The sequence below is a fragment of the Chiloscyllium plagiosum genome, unplaced genomic scaffold, assembly GCF_037043375.1.
Source record: "Chiloscyllium plagiosum isolate Xiang-an unplaced genomic scaffold, Cpla_swu_hap1 HiC_scaffold_6, whole genome shotgun sequence".
Classification (NCBI taxonomy): Eukaryota; Metazoa; Chordata; class Chondrichthyes; order Orectolobiformes; family Hemiscylliidae; genus Chiloscyllium; species Chiloscyllium plagiosum.
This window is the reverse complement of record NW_028270144.1, coordinates 29,233,675-29,252,063: the sequence shown is the minus strand read 5'-3', so window position 1 is coordinate 29,252,063 and position 18,389 is coordinate 29,233,675. Positions and strand designations below refer to the sequence as shown.

The following is an 18,389-nucleotide window of genomic DNA, read 5'->3' as shown; positions in this document are numbered from 1 at the left end:
TACTGAAGACCTTTGTGTTTTACCAAAAATGACTGTGGTATTAATGATTTAAAAAAACCTAAAATGAGCTCCAGAGAGCGACACTATCAGCACTTTTGTGAACCAAATTATTTATATCATAATTTGAAATGCAAATTAACCACTCTGTCTTGTATAATGTTATTAGGCAACAAGAGACAGCAAAATAAATTTTACTGGATAACATAAGAACAAGTTGCATTTTTATTCTAAGGTACTTCACAGAAATCTTATCTCATAAAACAGGTGAACAAAAACTTGATCAAAGAAATAGTTTTTTTCAAAAGTACGACTTTAAAGTGTGATAGTAAGGTTTTAGGGAGAAAATATCCCAGCTTTCATATAACTGTGAGATTTGCCATTGAAAACTCCACAATTCAGTGCTTTTGAACACCCCACCAAATTAGTAATCAAGTGAACATGAGTAATCAAGTCACCATAGTCTTACTAGACTGTAAGGGTTACTCTGTCATTAGACAGAGATGACTGAGAGCCACCATACTTCCGGTGAGGGGAGAGGTCTTTGAGGTAACCTCCACTAGTGAGGAAATTGAACCCACACTGTCAGTGTTATGCTGCTTTGTAAACCAACTATCCAGCCATCTAAGCTAAACCAGCCACCTCTTTGGTTTATGGATAGCAAATATGGAACTTGTATTTTGGTGAGATCTTAGAATACAATTACAGCAACTCTGGCATATTTTCACTTAGAGTCATAGAGATGTACAGCATGGAAACAGACCATTTAGACCAACTTGTCCATGCCGACCAGATATCCCAACCTAATCTAGTTCCACTTGCCAGCACCTGGCCCATATCCCTCCAAACCCTTCCTATTCATAAACCCATCCAGATGCCTTTAAAATGTTGCAATTGTACCAGCCTCCACCATGTTCTCTGGCAGCTCATTCCACACAGGTACCACCCTCTGCGTGAGAAAGTTACCACTTAGGTCTCTTTTATATCTTTCCCATCTCACCTTAAACCTATGTCCTCTACTTCTGGACTCTCCCACCCCAGGAAAAAGACCTTGTCTATTTATCCTATCCATGCCCCTCATGATTTTATAAACCTCTATAAGGTTACCCCTCAGCCTCCAATGTTCCAGGGAAAACAGCCCTAGCCTATTCAACCTCTCCCTCCAAATCAAATCCTCCAACCCTGGCAACACCCTTGTAAATATTTTCTGAACGCTGTCAAGTTTCACAACATCCTTCCGATAGGGAGGAGACCAGAATTGCACACAATATTCCAAAGTGGCTTAACCAGTGACCTGTACAGCTACAACATGACCTCCCAATTCCTATACTCAATACTCTGACCAATAAAGGAAAGCATACCAAATGCCTTCTTCACTAATAATTTACTAGAGGTCGTAATTGAAGTATTTAAATTAAACACAGATCAGCAATTGTTTAATTGCTGAGGGGACAGATAGGAACAGGAATAAACTACCTATTAAAATACACGTAAAGTAACACTCCAATAATATTGAATGAGTTACGTTGTACTTAGCTTAATATTAGGAACCCAAAGCTGCCAATTTGGTGTCAGGTAGTAATAATGTTCTCCTCCCATCCACAGTAGTCATATAGTTACACTGGCTTAGATGGTTCAAAATATTGGCTTTCTTTTAGATATTGTGCTTTATCCAACCTCCTTATTGTTCAACAATACTACTATATACACCTCCACAGAAATATCCACCAGCAAATCTATCTCAGGCTTACTGTTACCAACATTCTTCTCTCTACCTTTGGCACTGCTTGACTTGATTTTTCTCAATGCTTTCCTTGCCATGTTTAAACTTTCTACCTTTAATCTGCAAGATTTACTTACTGAAAGCTCAGCTGTCCAGATCCTCTTCACCTCAAAGTACATATCATCCATCACTCCCATCCTCCATCCTATACATTAGCTTCAATGTGTTAAATGTAAAATCCTCTGTTCAATCTCCTTCAGCATCTTACTCCACCTGGTCTTAATAACCTTCTGCAGTTGTAAATCTACAGACACATAATTTAATCGTTCCCCCCCTCCCCCACCATCCCACCCACTGATGATAGCCTTGTTCTATCACACTAAGTGCTGCTTCTCCTTTACATCATATGTAAACGTTGAATTGGGTGCAGAAATAAGTCATTCAGCCTTTGTGGCTAGTTCCACCATTCAGTAAAATCCCTGCTAGTCTGATTGCGACCTCCACTCCACATTCCTACCTGGTCTCAATAACACTTGACTCCCTTGTTAGTTGAGCATCTATCCACTTCAGTCTTGAAAATACTCAAGGACCCTGCTTCCACCACTGTCGAGGGAAGATAGTTCCAAAGACTCATGACCCTTTGAGAGAAAAGATCCATCCTGATGTCCACCTCAAGTGGGAGTCTCGTTATTTTTAAACCCCTGGATGTAACCTCATCCTACCAGCTTCCATCTTGTCAAGTGCCCTCGGAATTTTCTATGTTTCAGTCGGATCACCTCTCGTTCTTTTAAATTCCAATAGATATAGTTTCAGCCTGTTGAATATTTCCTTATACGATAATTCCTCCAACCCCGAAAATATCCTGAGTATCAGATGAGTGAACCTTCTCTGAACTACTCATGGATTTATATCCTTTCTCAAATAACGAGACTAAAACAATACATAATCTCATGGGTTCAATAAAACAGTCACTTTTACAAGTGATTCTGAATGCTTAACTCTTCCGAGAGTTAACTCATGTTGACCTGTGGATAAACTTGTGAATCTGAAACATAACAGTCACATCCTCCATGTGATCCGGATCAGAGACATGTGAATTTTGCTCAAGAAAGACTTGAATTAGTACATTGATAATTTTGTATAGTGATACAAGAAATAAGTAATGTATGCCATGCTTTCCATGATTTACTAAATTATTCTAACCAGGAGATTGTCTCTCTCTTCCTTCAGCATCTCTGCCTTTGAGCCTGCATAAGGCTTTTGTAGCTCAGAGTTTGAGGTTGATTGTCCTTGCAGCTTTCCTTTGATTCTAAAACTCTGATTCTTTTTTATATCTTTCCTTGATTTAGCTACATGAAAGGACAAAAATATTGGTTATTGTAGTGATGCCCTGACAAGCCAACAGATCCCTAATTGTTCAGACTCAGAAAGGAGAAAGGTCTGCAGATGCTGGAGATCAGAGATGGAAATGTGTTGCTGGAAAAGCGCAGCAGGTCAGGCAGCATCTAGGGAACAGGAGAATCGACGTTAGCCCTGAAGAAGGGCTAATGCCCGAAACGTCGATTCTCCTGTTCCCTAGATGCTGCCTGACCTGCTGCGCTTTTCCAGTAACACATTTCCATCTCAGACTCAGAAAGGACCAACCTTAGTTTAGCACATATATAATTTGAAAAGAACTTCAGAAGTTCTTACTACTTTTAAAAAAGGTAACTTTTTAAAAATACTTCCTTTAGAAAACGTGGGCATTTGTGCTCATAATTGCATACCAGTTAATAGCGACAATATTATTCCCAGCTGTTTGTAGAGAGAGAATTACTGAATCAACCAGAAATGATACCTCTGTTTTACTCTCCATTGTTGCTGCCAGACTTGCAGTTTTTCATTTCTTTTTAATATGTTATTTGCCATTGGTTCCTTCTGCCCTCTGTTTGTTTACATTCCATTGTTTATCATTCCATTTTCAGAATAGGAGCACCAACCTCAGACTCCCAGAAATGTCATCTTCAAACGGTTGTGAGACAAAAATAGGCTACAATTTATTATTTTCAATTTACAATTAAGTACACATTTCTGTGGGAGTCATACACTTACTCATGTATACTTTTTAATCCCCTAGGGTTTCTTATTAATTGGTTCAATAAATTGTTCCTCACTTTGGTTGGTTGTTTTCTATTAAATTGGTTTTCCAATTACTCGCTATCAGCTAGTTCAATATAGGTTTAACTGTGTATTAACTGATGCACTGCCTCTGTTTCACTGTGTTCAACCAGCTCTCAGATTTTTTTTTTCCTTTGCACGCTTCATTTCTCCTGATCATTTTTATTCTAGCAAATTTTTGACTGATTCTTCTCATCTAATATTCATAAACTATCCCTTTACTCTCGACTTTCTCCTGCACTTTCTTTCTAAATTCTGACCACCTGAAGATTTCTTGAAGGCTTCTGGATTGGTCTAAACAATGTCCATAAATCCACACTGCCAATGCCCTGAAGATCTAACAACTTGTAACTCAATCACACAACACCAGGTTATAGTCCGACAGGTTTAATTGGAAGCACACTAGCTTTCGGAGCGACGTTCCTTCATCAGGTGATTGTGGAGGACTCAGTTGTAAGACACAGAATTTATGGCAAAAGTTTACAATGTGATGTAACTGAAATTATATATTGAAAAATGCCTTGGTTGTTTGTGGAGTCTTTCATCTGTTCTTATACCATGATAGTTTCACTTCTTTCATGTGTAAATCACAAAACATTTTTTTTTAAAGTTGCATTCTCAGGTTAACTGTAACAATTGGCGTTAGCTAGACAATATGTTGAAGGTGTTAGCCCCCTGTGTTCTCTGTTTGTGCCATAATGTTTAGACTGATTCTAATCAAAAAAGTGCGATAGAAGTGTTTCACATAAATTCATACAGTTTTTGAACAAAGTACAATGTAACTGTGCAAGTACAAATTCACCCCACAAATGTATACGTATATGTGTGCGTGTGGGTCTTTGTATGTATGTGTGTATCTCTGTCTGTCTGTCTGGGTTGGGGGGTTGTGAGTGTGAGAGAGAGTGTATAGGTGTGTGTGTAGAGTGTCTTAAATCTGAGAGGGGGTGCATGTGTGAGTTTGGGAGTGTGTATGTGTGTGTATGTGTGTGTGTGTATATGCGTGTGCATGAGTGTAGAGTGGTCTAAGTCTCTGAGAGGATGCATCTGTGAGTGTGGGAGTGTGTGTCTATCATGGTGTGTATGAGTGTATGAATGGCTATGTATATGTGTGTCCCGGTGTAAATGTGTGTATAGGTGTGTGTGTGTAGGAGTGTCTGTGTGTATGTATAGTGCAATGGCGGTCACCTGTAGTGTGACATAAACCCAAGATCCCGGTTGAGGCCCTCCCTATGGGTACGGAACTTAGCTATCCGCCTCTGCCCGATCACTTTTTGCTGCTGCCTGTCCCGAAGTCCGCCTTGGTGGATGGTCACCCGAATGTCCGAGGTCGAATGTCCTGGACCGCTGAACTGTTCCCTAACTGGGAGGGAACATCCCTGTCTATTGATTGTTGTGCGGTGCCCATCCATCCATTGCCATAGCTTTTGCTCGGTTTCCCCAATGTACCATGCCCCAGGGCATCCTTGCCCGCAACATATAAGATAAACAATGTTGGCTGAGCCACATGAGTACCTGCCACGTACATGATGGGAGGTGTACCCACATGTAATGGGGGACCTTGGGTTCATGTCACACTACAGGTGACCACCATTGCACTATACACACACGCGGACACTCCTACACACGCACGCATGCACACACACACACACCCCTCACAGACTTAAGACACTCTACGCACACACATATGCACTCTCTTTAGCACTCACAACCCCTCAGCCCAGACAGACACACACACACACGCAAAGACCCATATGCACACATATACACATACGTTTGTGGGTTGAATTTGTACTTGCAGAGTTACATTGTACTTTTCTCAAAAACTGCATGAATTTATGTAAAATACTTCTATCTCACTTTTTAGATTAGAATCAGTCTAAACATTATGTCACAGGCAGAGAACACGGGGGCTAACACCTTCAACATATTGTCTAGCTAACACCAATTGTTACAGTTAACCTGAGAATGCAACTTTTTTAACAAAATGTTTTGTGATTTACACATGAAAGAAGTGAAACTATCCAGGTATTCGAACAGGTGAAAGACTCCACAAACAAACAAGGTATTTTTCAATGTATAATTTCAGTTACATCGCACTGTAAACTTTTGCTATAAATTCTGTGTTTTACAACTGAGTCCTCGAGAACCACCTGATGAAGGAACGTCGCTCCGAAAGCTAGTGTGCTTCCAATTAAACCTGTTGGGCTATAACCTAGTGTTGTGTGATCTTTAACTTTGTACACCCCAGTCCAACACTGACATCTCCAAATCTTGTAACTCAAGTTTTCTTTGCATGTTAAACTTTTTTAATGAGAAGTTAATTCAATACTCTGTAAATTTAAAACATTTATCACTTATGTGTGACAGCATGCCTAATTAACCCAAAACAACTAGTAAGTGGATAACAACTAAAGGTGATTTAGGCAGAAAAGTGGGAGGGAGAGTGGAAGAAAGCATTCAATGCCAATTAATGGTCTGCCATGTGCATTAACAGTGAAAAGGATCCTCCAGCCGATAGCTTTAGGTTCTGTAAGCAAAATTTCCTACAGGTAAATACATAACCGTCCCTAGGAGTTCATCTTAAAAGTTAACCTTCAGTAGGGATTCCACCATTCGCAGATAAATTCCAATCAAACAAGGTTGCTGTGATTGCTGAGGAGGAACCTTTTGGTATTGCAACAAAAATATTAGAGTTATAGCTTGCTAAAGATTTGTGCTGGAATATGCAAGTTGTGTGTGGGATCGTTCGATGGAGAGAGGTGTAAATGAGATTGAAGTGATCCAGAGATGTACGACTCGGTTGTGTATGAATCGATATGGAAAATATACCAGTGATATGTCATTTATCAAAGATTTCAAATAAGAATCACTGTGACTAAGGAGGAAGTAAAGTAGACTGACTGTATTCTGTTAAATATTGACTGTAGTTAGAGTCATAGAGATGTACAGCATAGAAACAGACCTTTCGGTCCAACTTGTCCATGCCAACCAGCCATGCTAAATTAATCTAGTCCCATTTGCCAGCATTTGGCTCATATCCCTCCAAACCCTTCCTATTCATGTACCTAGCCACATGCCTTTTAAATGTTGTAATTGCACCAACCTCCACCCCTTCCTCTGGCAGCTCATTCCATGCACACACCATCCTTGGCGAGAAAAAGTCACCCCTTAGATCCCTTTTATATCTTTCCCCTCTCACCCTAAACCTATGCCTTCTACTTTTGGCCTCCCCCACTCCAGGAAAAAGACATTGCCAATTTACCCAACCCATGCTTTTATATACCTCTATAAGGTCACCCCTTAGCCCCAGGGAAAACAGCCAAAGTCTATTCAGCCTTTCCCTATAACTCAAACCCTTCAACCCTAATTGACAGAAACAAGTACCTGGTGCCTCCAGCAATAACAAACTCTGATGATAATAACCAGACTAACTATAAGATGATTTCCCTTCCAAAAGATAGTCCCACAGTGTAGCAAGCTGCCAAAGAAAATAATCATAGCCCCATCACTGAAATCTTCATGACCCATCTTTAGATTACTTTGACTTATCCATTTTCATTCTCAAGACTACTGTTTCAGTAGGACATCCCTGGTTTAGTGAACTGTATCATGTAAATGTGAGTTGAAGACAGATATTAGTCTGTGCTGTTGAAACAACAAAAACAAAGGACAGAAGGTGCAGCTGAAACCCAAAGAATGACTGACAGAAGACCACAAGAACAAATAAGTGAACTTTGGTAGGAGGAATAAGGAGATGACGTGTTGACACAGACAAGGTTCTGAATGAGCAGAACAGGCCCTAGCAGGTTAATTGCTATGGCTGCCGAATCTAGAACACGAGGACGTAGTCTCAGGATAAGGCAATAATCATTTAGAACAGAGATCACCAGAAACTTCTTCACTTAAAGCATTGTGAATCTTTCGAATTTGGTATTCCAGAGAGTAGTGGATGCTCCATTGTTGAATACTTTAAGGCTGAAATACACAGATTTTTCATTTTTTTGGGGATATGGAGAGCAGATTGGAAAGTGGAGTTGAAGCAGAGGATGAGCCTTAATCATATGAGATGGCACAACCAGGTCAATGGGCCATATCGTCTTTACTCCTGCTCCTATTTCTTTCGTGCTTTCTACATTTAGCTGACTATTTCATTTTAAAATAAAAAGAAATTGGCTTTTACCAAATTGAATTTAAGTCTCCCTGGAAAAGAAAATGTGGCCACTTCCAGCTCATTTTGCTGATGGGATAATCGTGCTGGTGGACAATGTTAAGGCACAAAGTCCACAGATTATTTTATTGCGTTTAAATGAGAAGAGTAAGTCAAGCAGAGAGAGAGTGGGAGGGGGGGAAATTGAGGGAAAGGGGTGAGAGGCAATGCAGGTAAGTGATAAGTGTGGAAGAGGAGAGAGGGAAGGCAGGGTGTGTGAGGAGGGAGGCCAGGGTGCGTGAGGAAGGAGGGCAGGGTGTGTGAGGAGGGAAGGCAGGGTATGTGAGGAGGGAGGCCAGGGTATGTGAGGAGGGAGGGCAGGGTGTGTGAGGAGGGAAGGCAGGGTGTGTGAGGAGGGAGGCCAGGGTGCGTGAGAGGAGGGAGGGCAGGGTGCGTGAGAGGAGGGAGGGCAGGGTGTGTGAGAGGAGGGAGGGCAGGCTGTGTGTGAGGAGGGAGGGCAGGCTGTGTGTGAGGAGGGAGGGCAGGCTGTGTGTGAGGAGGGAGGGCAGGCTGTGTGTGAGGAGGGAGGGCAGGCTGTGTGTGAGGAGGGAGGGCAGGCTGTGTGTGAGGAGGGAGGGCAGGCTGTGTGTGAGGAGGGGGGGCAGGCTGTGTGTGAGGAGGGGGGGCAGGCTGTGTGTGAGGAGGGGGGGCAGGCTGTGTGTGAGGAGGGGGGGCAGGCTGTGTGTGAGGAGGGGGGGCAGGCTGTGTGTGAGGAGGGAGGGCAGGCTGCGTGTGAGGAGGGAGGGCAGGGTGCGTGTGAGGAGTGAGGGCAGGCTGCGTGAGAGGAGTGAGGGCAGGGTGCGTGTGAGGAGGGAGGGCAGGCTGTATGTGAGGAGAGAGGGCAGGGTGCGAGAGGAAGGGAGGGCAGGGTGCGAGAGGAAGGGAGGGCAGGGTGCGAGAGGAAGGGAGGGCAGGGTGCGAGAGGAAGGGAGGGCAGGGTGCGAGAGGAAGGGAGGGCAGGGTACGAGAGGAAGGGAGGGCAGGGTGCGAGAGGAAGTGAGGGCAGGGTGCGAGAGGAAGGGAGGGCAGGGTTCGAGAGGAGGGAAGGCAGGGTGTGTGAGAGGAGGGAGGGCAGGGTGTGAGAGAGAAGGGTGGGCAGGGTGTGAGAGAGAAGGGAGGGCAGGGTGTGAGAGAGAAGGGAGGGCAGGGTGCGAGAGGGAGGGAGGGCAGGGTGCGAGAGGGAGGGAGGGCAGGGTGTGTGTGAGGAGGGAGGGCAGGGTGTGTGTGAGGAGGGAGGGCAGGGTGTGTGAGGAGGGAAGGCAGGGTGTGTGAGGAGGGAGGGCAGGCTGTGTGTGAGGAGGGAGGGCAGGCTGTGTGTGAGGAGGGAGGGCAGGCTGCGTGTGAGGAGGGAGGGCAGGCTGCGTGTGAGGAGGGAGGGCAGGCTGCGTGTGAGGAGGGAGGGCAGGCTGCGTGTGAGGAGGGAGGGCAGGCTGCGTGTGAGGAGGGAGGGCAGGCTGCGTGAGAGGAGGGAAGGCAGGCTGCGTGAGAGGAGGGAGGGCAGGCTGCGTGAGAGGACAGGGTGCGTGTGAGGAGGGAGGGCAGGGTGCGTGAGAGGAGGGAGGGCAGGGTGCGTGAGAGGAGGGAGGGCAGGGTGTGTGAGGAGAAAACTCCAGGCTCACTTCCAACCCCTGCTTTCATGTGAGTTTTGTCAGCTTCAGCTCCGAGTGGCCCTATCAGAGACAGCACAAGGTTTGTCACACTTAACTCCTTAGCTCGGCCTCGGTCACCTCCTCCTTCCCTGGTCCTCATGAATTGGGCTGATTCTTTTTCTTTCTCTTGTTCTGCTTCTTAACCAAAAAAAAAATGGCTTTGTGATTAAGCCTTGCAGCTTGCCACACTTTAATATTTACATTATCAACCTGTTGGTCGTGAAAGTTTATTGGGTCATGTTTATAGTTGCGGCATCCTCATCTTTCTGAAGTCTACTTACCACCCCTGAGGAAGAGAAAAATTGAAATGTGCCTCACTCGTTGCCTCTTCCAAACCCTCCACACCCCCGCCCCTCCCCGCCCTGCCAACCTCAACCCACATTAACTGGTTGGCCACCCCTGAACTAAAGAGCGATACATTCTCAAATCATTAAAAGGCGCAATGAAATTAAACAAGGCTGTTAATATGCAAATAAATCACTGAAATCAATTTTTAATAGGAACAGTATTAAAAGAAACGCGGATTAATTAAATATGTATCATACCTTGGTTAGGCTGTACTTACTATGGACAGAGTTTTTGATTGTAAGTATTGTACTTCCAGTAGGAGATCACCGCATTGTCCATTAAAAATTTCCTTCTGTGAGTTTCTTCCTGTTAACCTTGGAATCATGATGTCCAATATTATGCCTCTTCTGCAGCTCTGTGCTGAGACTTGTTAGGGCCCAGCAACTCGGTCTGAGACATTTCAGCTCTACGTCTGACTAGTTTAGCCAGTTAGCATGGTGACTGTTCCCAGTGGGTGAGCAGAGCACCTGAACTGGACTGTTGCAACATTTTACATTTTAAGAACTTGGGGACATCCCAAGAGTCAGGTGTTAAAAGAACAACCATTCATCCACATTCCTAGAAATATTTTCCATCTTGAAAGAAAGGTTACACAGGAACACCTGAACTGGGAGCAATGCTATCAATCGGACTGAATTTGAACCAATAATTTGTGATGGTATAAATATGTAAATAGGTAGGATTCAAACACACGCATAGTGTGTAAAGGGTTGTAGAAAACCATGAACCAACTTTTAACAATCAATCACTGAGAACTGTGTTGAAGGTTAACATTCTTTTCATTCCAGCTGAATAAACTTTACAAATACTTTCATTAATTAAAATATTTCTATTTGAACAGTGACATTATTTGTTGGACTCACTTAAAATTGTTGAGCATGATTGTCTTATTCAAAATTCAGTTCTTGAGCAATGAGATACGCTTACGACATTAAAATTTATCTGTAAAAATTTCTACCATAATGGAAGTGAAGACAACTTTGTAAATTTTTAATTGGTTAAAACACTTGGTATAAAAGTGTATTTTTTTCCCCCTTTGCATAAAGTCTTCCGAAGGCAGATCACAGAAGTAATCCTGGTGATGTTTCATGGAACTTTTCCTCCAAGTTCCATCAAGAATCATTGCTGTTAGATTAGATTCCCTACAGTATGGAAACAGGCCCTTCGGCCCATCAAGTCCACACCGACCCTCTGAAGAGTACCCATCCAGACCCTTACCCTATTTTTACCCCTGACTAATGCAGCTAACATTACGGGCAATTTAGCATGGCCAATTCACCTGATCTGCACTTCTTTGGATTGTGCGAGGAAACCAGAGCCCCCAGAGGAAACCCACGCAGACATGGGGAGAATGTGCAAACTCCACACAGACAGTTGCCCAAGGTGGGAATCGAACCGGGGTTCCTGGTGCTGTAAGGCCACCGTGCCGCCCCCAATGTTAATGGGCCTTAGTCTCCAGAGCAGACAATTAATTTGGCTGCAGCATTCAAAAGGCTAAGGTAGATATGTCGGGACATCATTAGATTAGTCAAAAAATAACAATGGACGGAATTTATTTTAAAAATGCAAATGACCAGCATTCCGTTTGAATATAATCAATATCCTTTTGTTCATATTTTTGTTTTTAAACATGTGACTGATGTGGCAGACCCCTCTGCTGAACATGTTTTGCCAGGGGTGGGGGCATGTAAAATGACTGACAAGCCTTTCTGCCTACCCCCAAACTAGACTCCATATCACAGCAAATGGGTGGGTATCCAAAGTTAGCTGCCCTGCCACCGTATTCAAATCAATAACTAGTGTTCGGTTTAGCTGATTACCAAGGAAATAGGTGCTATCTGGTTATAACACAACTAGCAAGGGAAGGGGAGAGGAATTGAGCAGTCCATTTTCCCCATCTTTAAAGGTTGAGGATATACCTGTGCTGGAAGCCATTTTCTTGTTGCTCCTTCTTGCTGCCTCAGCAGCGCCCACTACTGGCCTAGAGCTGGTAGAGCTGTCAGCCAGGCTGCTTGTCTGGCAGCTTCAAGGGTGGGATTTCCACCACTGCAGGCTTCCCGCTGTCCCTTTGTGAGCTAGGTTAGCCCATCACCCAGTGTATTATGGCTATGGGACAGGCTCCTTCAGATTTGTGTCCACTGCCTGCCAACTTACCTTCCAGGGTTGTGGTGGTGGGAGGCCGTAGATTTTGGAGAGAGATTGTGAGAACTTGGTCCTGCTCCATACAATCCAGCCAACGAGCCCTGATACAAATCCGTTTGGGCCTAAAACTGCAAAATGAGAGTTAAGATTTAGAATTTTGTTTTTCTGAAATGTTTCCTTCGGCTATCTGGGGAAGATATTGACTCCACTAAAATAACAGAGGAGGGGGCTTCAGATGAGATAAACACATTGTGTTTATGTGCGTGTATCCCAGAGTTTGATTCCTTTGCTGCTTTACAGTTAGATGTTACCATTTTAGATGCCAAGAGGTAAACACTTAGAAATGAGTAAGTGATCTCAGATGAACATACAGATTTGGTTGGAATTCCTGTGGGATTTGTTACAAACGATCAACCCAGCAACCAAGCAACCACAACCTAATGCTCAACACAAACATAGGATGATCTAAAGAAGAGCAAAGTGCATATTATGCATGTGAACGTCTTTGTCCAATTTATTTTATATTCCAGGAATTTGACAGCATAATGTCAAAAGCTCTATTATATATTTGGTTATTAGGAGAAGTAACAGATCATGCCGTAGTTACCGTCTCAGTACGTTTTTGTTAGTACAGGTTAGGTGATGGAAGTCCTGGTGATGGGAGCACTTGATTCAGAGAGATATATGTTCAACCATGGATCAATTCCTAATCACCTAGTGAAACCCTGTTGGTAACCTGCAGTTAACTGACTTTAATTCCTCGGCATTGATTAGAGGTAAGCATTGAGTATTTGTTGTTCTTGTTTTGGCATTTGGACATCTCAAAAGTATGGGTATTCACTGGCCAAAATTCTGACCAATGCACAAATATTCCTCAACCATAAAGCTGCATACACTCTCCACAACCACAGAACTTTTACTCTAATTTACTTTTCCTTTATTATTTAAAAGGGAGACAAGAGACAGCGCCATCATTTACAGGGAACCAGAATTTGTGGGAGATAATAATTGACCTAATGGAAAGTAATGATGTTTCTGAGCTAAATTTTAACAAAGTTAATCTTTCAATCCAACATTTTTGCAATCTGCAGTTCAACATGTGTCTATCAGAATGTTGGAAATTGTATTAGCTTTGTGAACATTTTAACAAAGATGGATAAAATGAATTACGTTTATTTGTGTAACAGTGCATATATGTATTTTTAAGTAGTTCAGCTGTAAATAATTTCATCAAATTTTCTCCTATGTATTGATCTTCAAACATGTTCCTTTAAAATTTTACAGTTACTAATACTTTTTTCTATATTTCTTTAACATTAAAAAACTAAGTGATTATTGTTTCTGTTTTATTTTAACAGTCTCCACGAACCCCTAACTTTTCAGATATGGAAGCTGTTCCAATTCTGCTTAATAATATGAAAGCAGAACCTCCAGAGGACTTACTTTCCACCGATCAATATCAGACGCAAACTGAGCCAGTGGACTTGTCCATTAACAAAGCCCGAACATCACCAACAGCAGTATCGTCATCACAGTCCTCACCCAGCTCAGTGACAACAATCTCAGTCTCTTCAATGTCCTCTTGCTCTCCTCGATTGACTTCATCCCCAACTGTGATTACATCGGTGTCCTCATCATCAGGAATGTCAACAGTATTAGCATCAGGCTCCATTGTGGCATCTTCACCAGCTATTGGAGGCCAACAATACTTGCACATAATCCATCCAATGCCACCTTCAAATCCAATGAACTTTCAGTCCAGCAAACTGAGTCATGTACATCGCATTCCAGTGGTTGTACAGTCTCTTCCTGTGGTGTACACTGCCATGAGGTCTCAGAGGAACCTCAACTCAACCATTGTACTCCCAATGTTGGAGGATGGCAGAAGTCAAATGAAAGGTAAGAGCATAAAAATAACTTATTGGACAACATTAGAATTTGAAATACTATACAAGTGTAATGAAAATGTCCAATGCAAATAGGTTTTCAGTCACCATTTCACTTGAAGGCATTTGAATATTTTGCAAAACCAAAGTATTTTATAAGTACCCTTAGGTCTCTTTTATATCTTTCCCCTCCCACCCTAAACCTATGCCCTCTAGTTCTGGATACCAAGCAAAAAGTAAGCATTTTCCCCAGGAGAGATGATGCATTGAATTGAATTGAAAAAAAAAACAATTTAGTTAAATTGACCAACGTGATAAGTTATATAATTACTTACTTTTAGGCATTAGCAATAAACATGTTATCACAATTAAATCTAGCAATGAGCAGTAAGCAGTTAGACAAGTACATGGACAAAACTAAATAATATATCAACTGTTTGTAACCTTTATGTACGGAAATGAGCCATTTCACTTCTGGATTATCTCCTGCTGCAACAAATTTTAAAAATGGCCTGGGAAGAAGAATGTTTTCAAGAATCCAAGACAAAACTTTGATAAGGAAAATTGAAAGAAATACAATCTGACCTTCATAGAGCTTTCTGCAGAAGACCCACCAGCATCATGATGTTGAAAAATCACAGCTTTGATCCTGTTTGTTTGCAATACATTTTTGCTGCTATGCAGATCACCAGATCCTATTTAAATCGAAAACAAAATGATTTGAAATGTGGCACACAAGCTAAGTGAAACCACAGGAACCATGTTCAATGTCTGAATGTGTTGCACAGTATATGAGAGATTTCCCAGATGCAAGCATTAGACACTTGCTATGACAAAAGGTGTATGAGATCCAAGAAAGTAAATAGAGAACTGTTTCATTGCAACCCTAGTTCAAATGTACTGAATCCAATCTTCTAACAAGTCCATAAATGACTTGGCTACTCCATATGCAAGAAGGGAAAAAACATCCTTGAGATTTCCTGGTGGCTTAGCATGGAATTATAGTGTGGTGTCTGCACTTGCCCTTCTTGTAATAAAAGTGAATATAAGCAATGAAACTGCTACAATAAATTGCCAACAAAGGTGACAGACTTCAATTTGCAGTATGCATATTAGGACAATCTGTTTCCCAGTATTAGGAGGTTACATCTTGATATAATTGTTATTGTATTCTGAAGAAATATTTGTATTTTTCTAGGTACAATGGCTGCTATAGACCAATGATGGCTTTGGCTGCCTATTGCTGTTCTCGCAGCTAAGTGGGAAAAGCCATCTTCTCATTCACCTTAATCAGCACTTTGCAGTCTTTTAAATTGAGCTTTGGATGCTATACCGTGCTGTTCTGTCACTCAGGAGAAAGTGAGGACTACAGACACTGAAGATCTGAGTTGAGAATGCGGTGCTGGAAAAGTACAGCAGGTCAGGCAGCATCCAAAGAACAGGAGAATCGGCGTTTCGGGCAAAAGCTGATTCCTGATGAAGGGCTTTTGCTCAAAACATTGATTCTCCTGCTCGTTGGATGCTCCCTGAGCACCACACACTCGATATTGTTCTATCAACTGACTTGTCTATCAACTCCATTTTCAAGATTCATTTCTTCTCCATACATTTTATTAGAAGATGTTTCATTGCCTAACCCAGGTTGTAAATTGGTAATCCCTAGTGCAGTCCTTAAAGAGGTAAAATGATATCGTGCAGCATTTCAAAGTGCAGTGTAAATCTGTAGCACTGTCCCTCAAAAAGCCATCAAGGCTGAGGTATCAATTGAAAATTGACTGTAATTGATAGATTTTTGTTAGTCAAGCATGTTAGCATTATAGTTATGGTTATGACTTTTTAAAATATAAGTCTTTCTTTGTATTTTATTCATGGGATATTTGTGTCACTGGTTAGGCCAACATGGACGAATTGGACCGAAGGGTCTGCTCCCGTGCTGTTTGATTATATGACTCTATTTATTAACCAAACTTGGTTTTTTTGAGAAGGTGGTATTGAGTTGCCTTCTTGATCCACTGCCATCTTAGGGAGCTGTCACAGTAGCATGAGAAAAAAGGTAGAAGACCTTCTTTTGTCTGTAAACCTTTATTTATCTTGTCCTTTGTAATATTGACGTAAAATCAAAGCCTTACTTCTGACGCATCGGAATCCAGGTTCCTTTAAGAAGACAGTAGTGCCCAAGGGGTAAAGACATGCTGTTCCAATCAGAGTACATCGTGAAGAGGAGAATGGTATAGATTAACAAATTTCCACCCCGAAATTGATCAGAAGTATAAATTTAGACACAACTCTTGCAGTAGCTTACAGCTTCTAAATTAGAGACATAAACCTCTCAGATCAACAGTGCAATTAGATTAGATTTTAGATTACATTACAGTGTGGAAACAGGCCCTTCGGCCCAACAAGTCCATACCGACCCGCCGAAGCGCAACCCACCCATACTCCTACATTTACCCCTTACCTAACACTATGGGCAATTTAGCATGGCCAGTTCATCTGACCTGCACATCTTTGGACTGTGGGAGGAAACCGGAGCACCTGGAGGAAACCCACGCAGACATGGGGAGAACGTGCATACTCCACACAGTCAGTCCCCTGAGGCGGGAATTGAACCCGGGTCTCTGGCGCTGTGAAGCAGCAGTGCTAACCACTGTGCCACCGTGCCGCAACGATCTGTCCTCAAAAGGAAGGCAGGGAATCCTCAGCTGTTAAGATGCTTGATATTTTCAGTTTGCTGATCTTGGCTTGAGACATTACGAAAGACCTGACAGGCTCAGCAACTGAGGTTAGTTGTTAGCCAGTTCAACCTTCTAATCTCCATATAATTTCTCAATGGCATATTAATCACAATACTAAGTTTACTAGTGGAGTGTTTCAAAGAGAACAACTGTATATGGTAGTCTTATACCCTTTAAGAACTAAGGGAAGCCCTGTCTCTGCCCTGGACCTGACTCTATGAATCTGGTGGGGTCTGGAAACAAGAGACTAAACTGAGATTCCAAGAGCCAAAAGACTATGAAAAGAGAACTCACTAATCATTTAGAATGCAAGAAAAGATTACACTTTATTATAAATATAGAAAGTGAAGCCTTTATATTCAATTTGACATTGTTCATATTAGTGTTTAGTTCACTAAGAGGATACAAACCTGATGGGAAGTCTTTTGAAAGAGAACTAGAGTTGACTTCAGTTCAGGTTATAAGACTGACTTGGTTAAAAGGACTTTGACGCAAATACAGCATTTGTTGCACTACAAATCTTAACCGATATCTTTGAACACAGCATGTTCAAGTATTGGACTTCTGTTATTGGATGCATAAGTGAGATCACAGTACATGCTGTTGAGAATGTGCAAATTGACCAAATATTTCAGGAGGTAAAGAGGCACAATATGATTTCTAGATCTCTGAAATGTGTTGATATTTTACACCACCCTGCTGTTTGCTTTATACAAAGATCTTGGTTGGATTTACACAAATTATACATGAAACTTGATACAAAAAGTAAACTTTGGTAATGAATGGTGAATGTAGCTTTTTTAACAACATGATCACCATGAATGCCCAGAAATCAATTTTAGTTGATGTGTCATTGTTTTTGTTGGTGGTAGATTGTTCCTAGAGATTTAAAAATGTTAGTACTATTTTAAACAAGTTTTTTTTTTAAACTCTCAAGCCAGTGTTTAGAATTTGACTCGAATTCACCCTCCTCTGCACTGTGCTCTTTCTTAATCCTCAATCCTTTCCCTTTTTAAATTTCTTCATTGGATCTGAGCTGCCCCTGGAGCCCAGAAGGTTGTTGGAGCTACAAGCATCCATTCAAGTGATGAGTATTCCATCACCCTCCTGACAAGCACCTTATAGATGGTGGACAGGCTTTGGGAAGTCAGGAGGTGAGTTGGATGCTGCAGGATTCCCTGCCTCCAACTTGCTGTTGCAGCCTGCAGTCTTTACATGGCTAGTCCAGCTCAGATTCTGGTCAATACTTACACCCAGGATGTTTAGAATGGGAATTGGGTCAGGTGATATTTTATTTGTCCCATCATTTACTGAGATCCCAGATGCTGCACATCAGCAAGTTATAACACTCAAAATCTTAGTCCTGGAGGATGCAGTAAAAGATCAAACATGATGCACAGTACTCGCTCTAATATTCTCTCAGTGTATGGACCTCTGAGGTCTGTGCACAGCAGTGACTTCTGAATGTGTGTGTCAGTGCAGCGGCACAGTGATCACCTTGATCGGCGGGCATGAACTTCAGAAGAACCTTGGAGTAGCAACACA

At 42.1% G+C, this 18,389-nt stretch overlaps 1 protein-coding gene across 2 annotated transcripts in view; it reads left to right on the top strand.

The window, feature by feature from the left end:
• klf12b (Kruppel like factor 12b) overlaps positions 1-18,389 on the top strand; it is a 283,688-nt gene that overhangs the window by 177,806 nt on the left and 87,493 nt on the right. For both annotated transcript variants that reach the window (XM_087987944.1, XM_043691384.2), the window contains exon 3: positions 13,582-14,122. In XM_087987944.1, the coding sequence (XP_087844070.1) occupies positions 13,582-14,122 (541 nt within the window). The remainder of the gene's footprint in view (positions 1-13,581; positions 14,123-18,389) is intronic.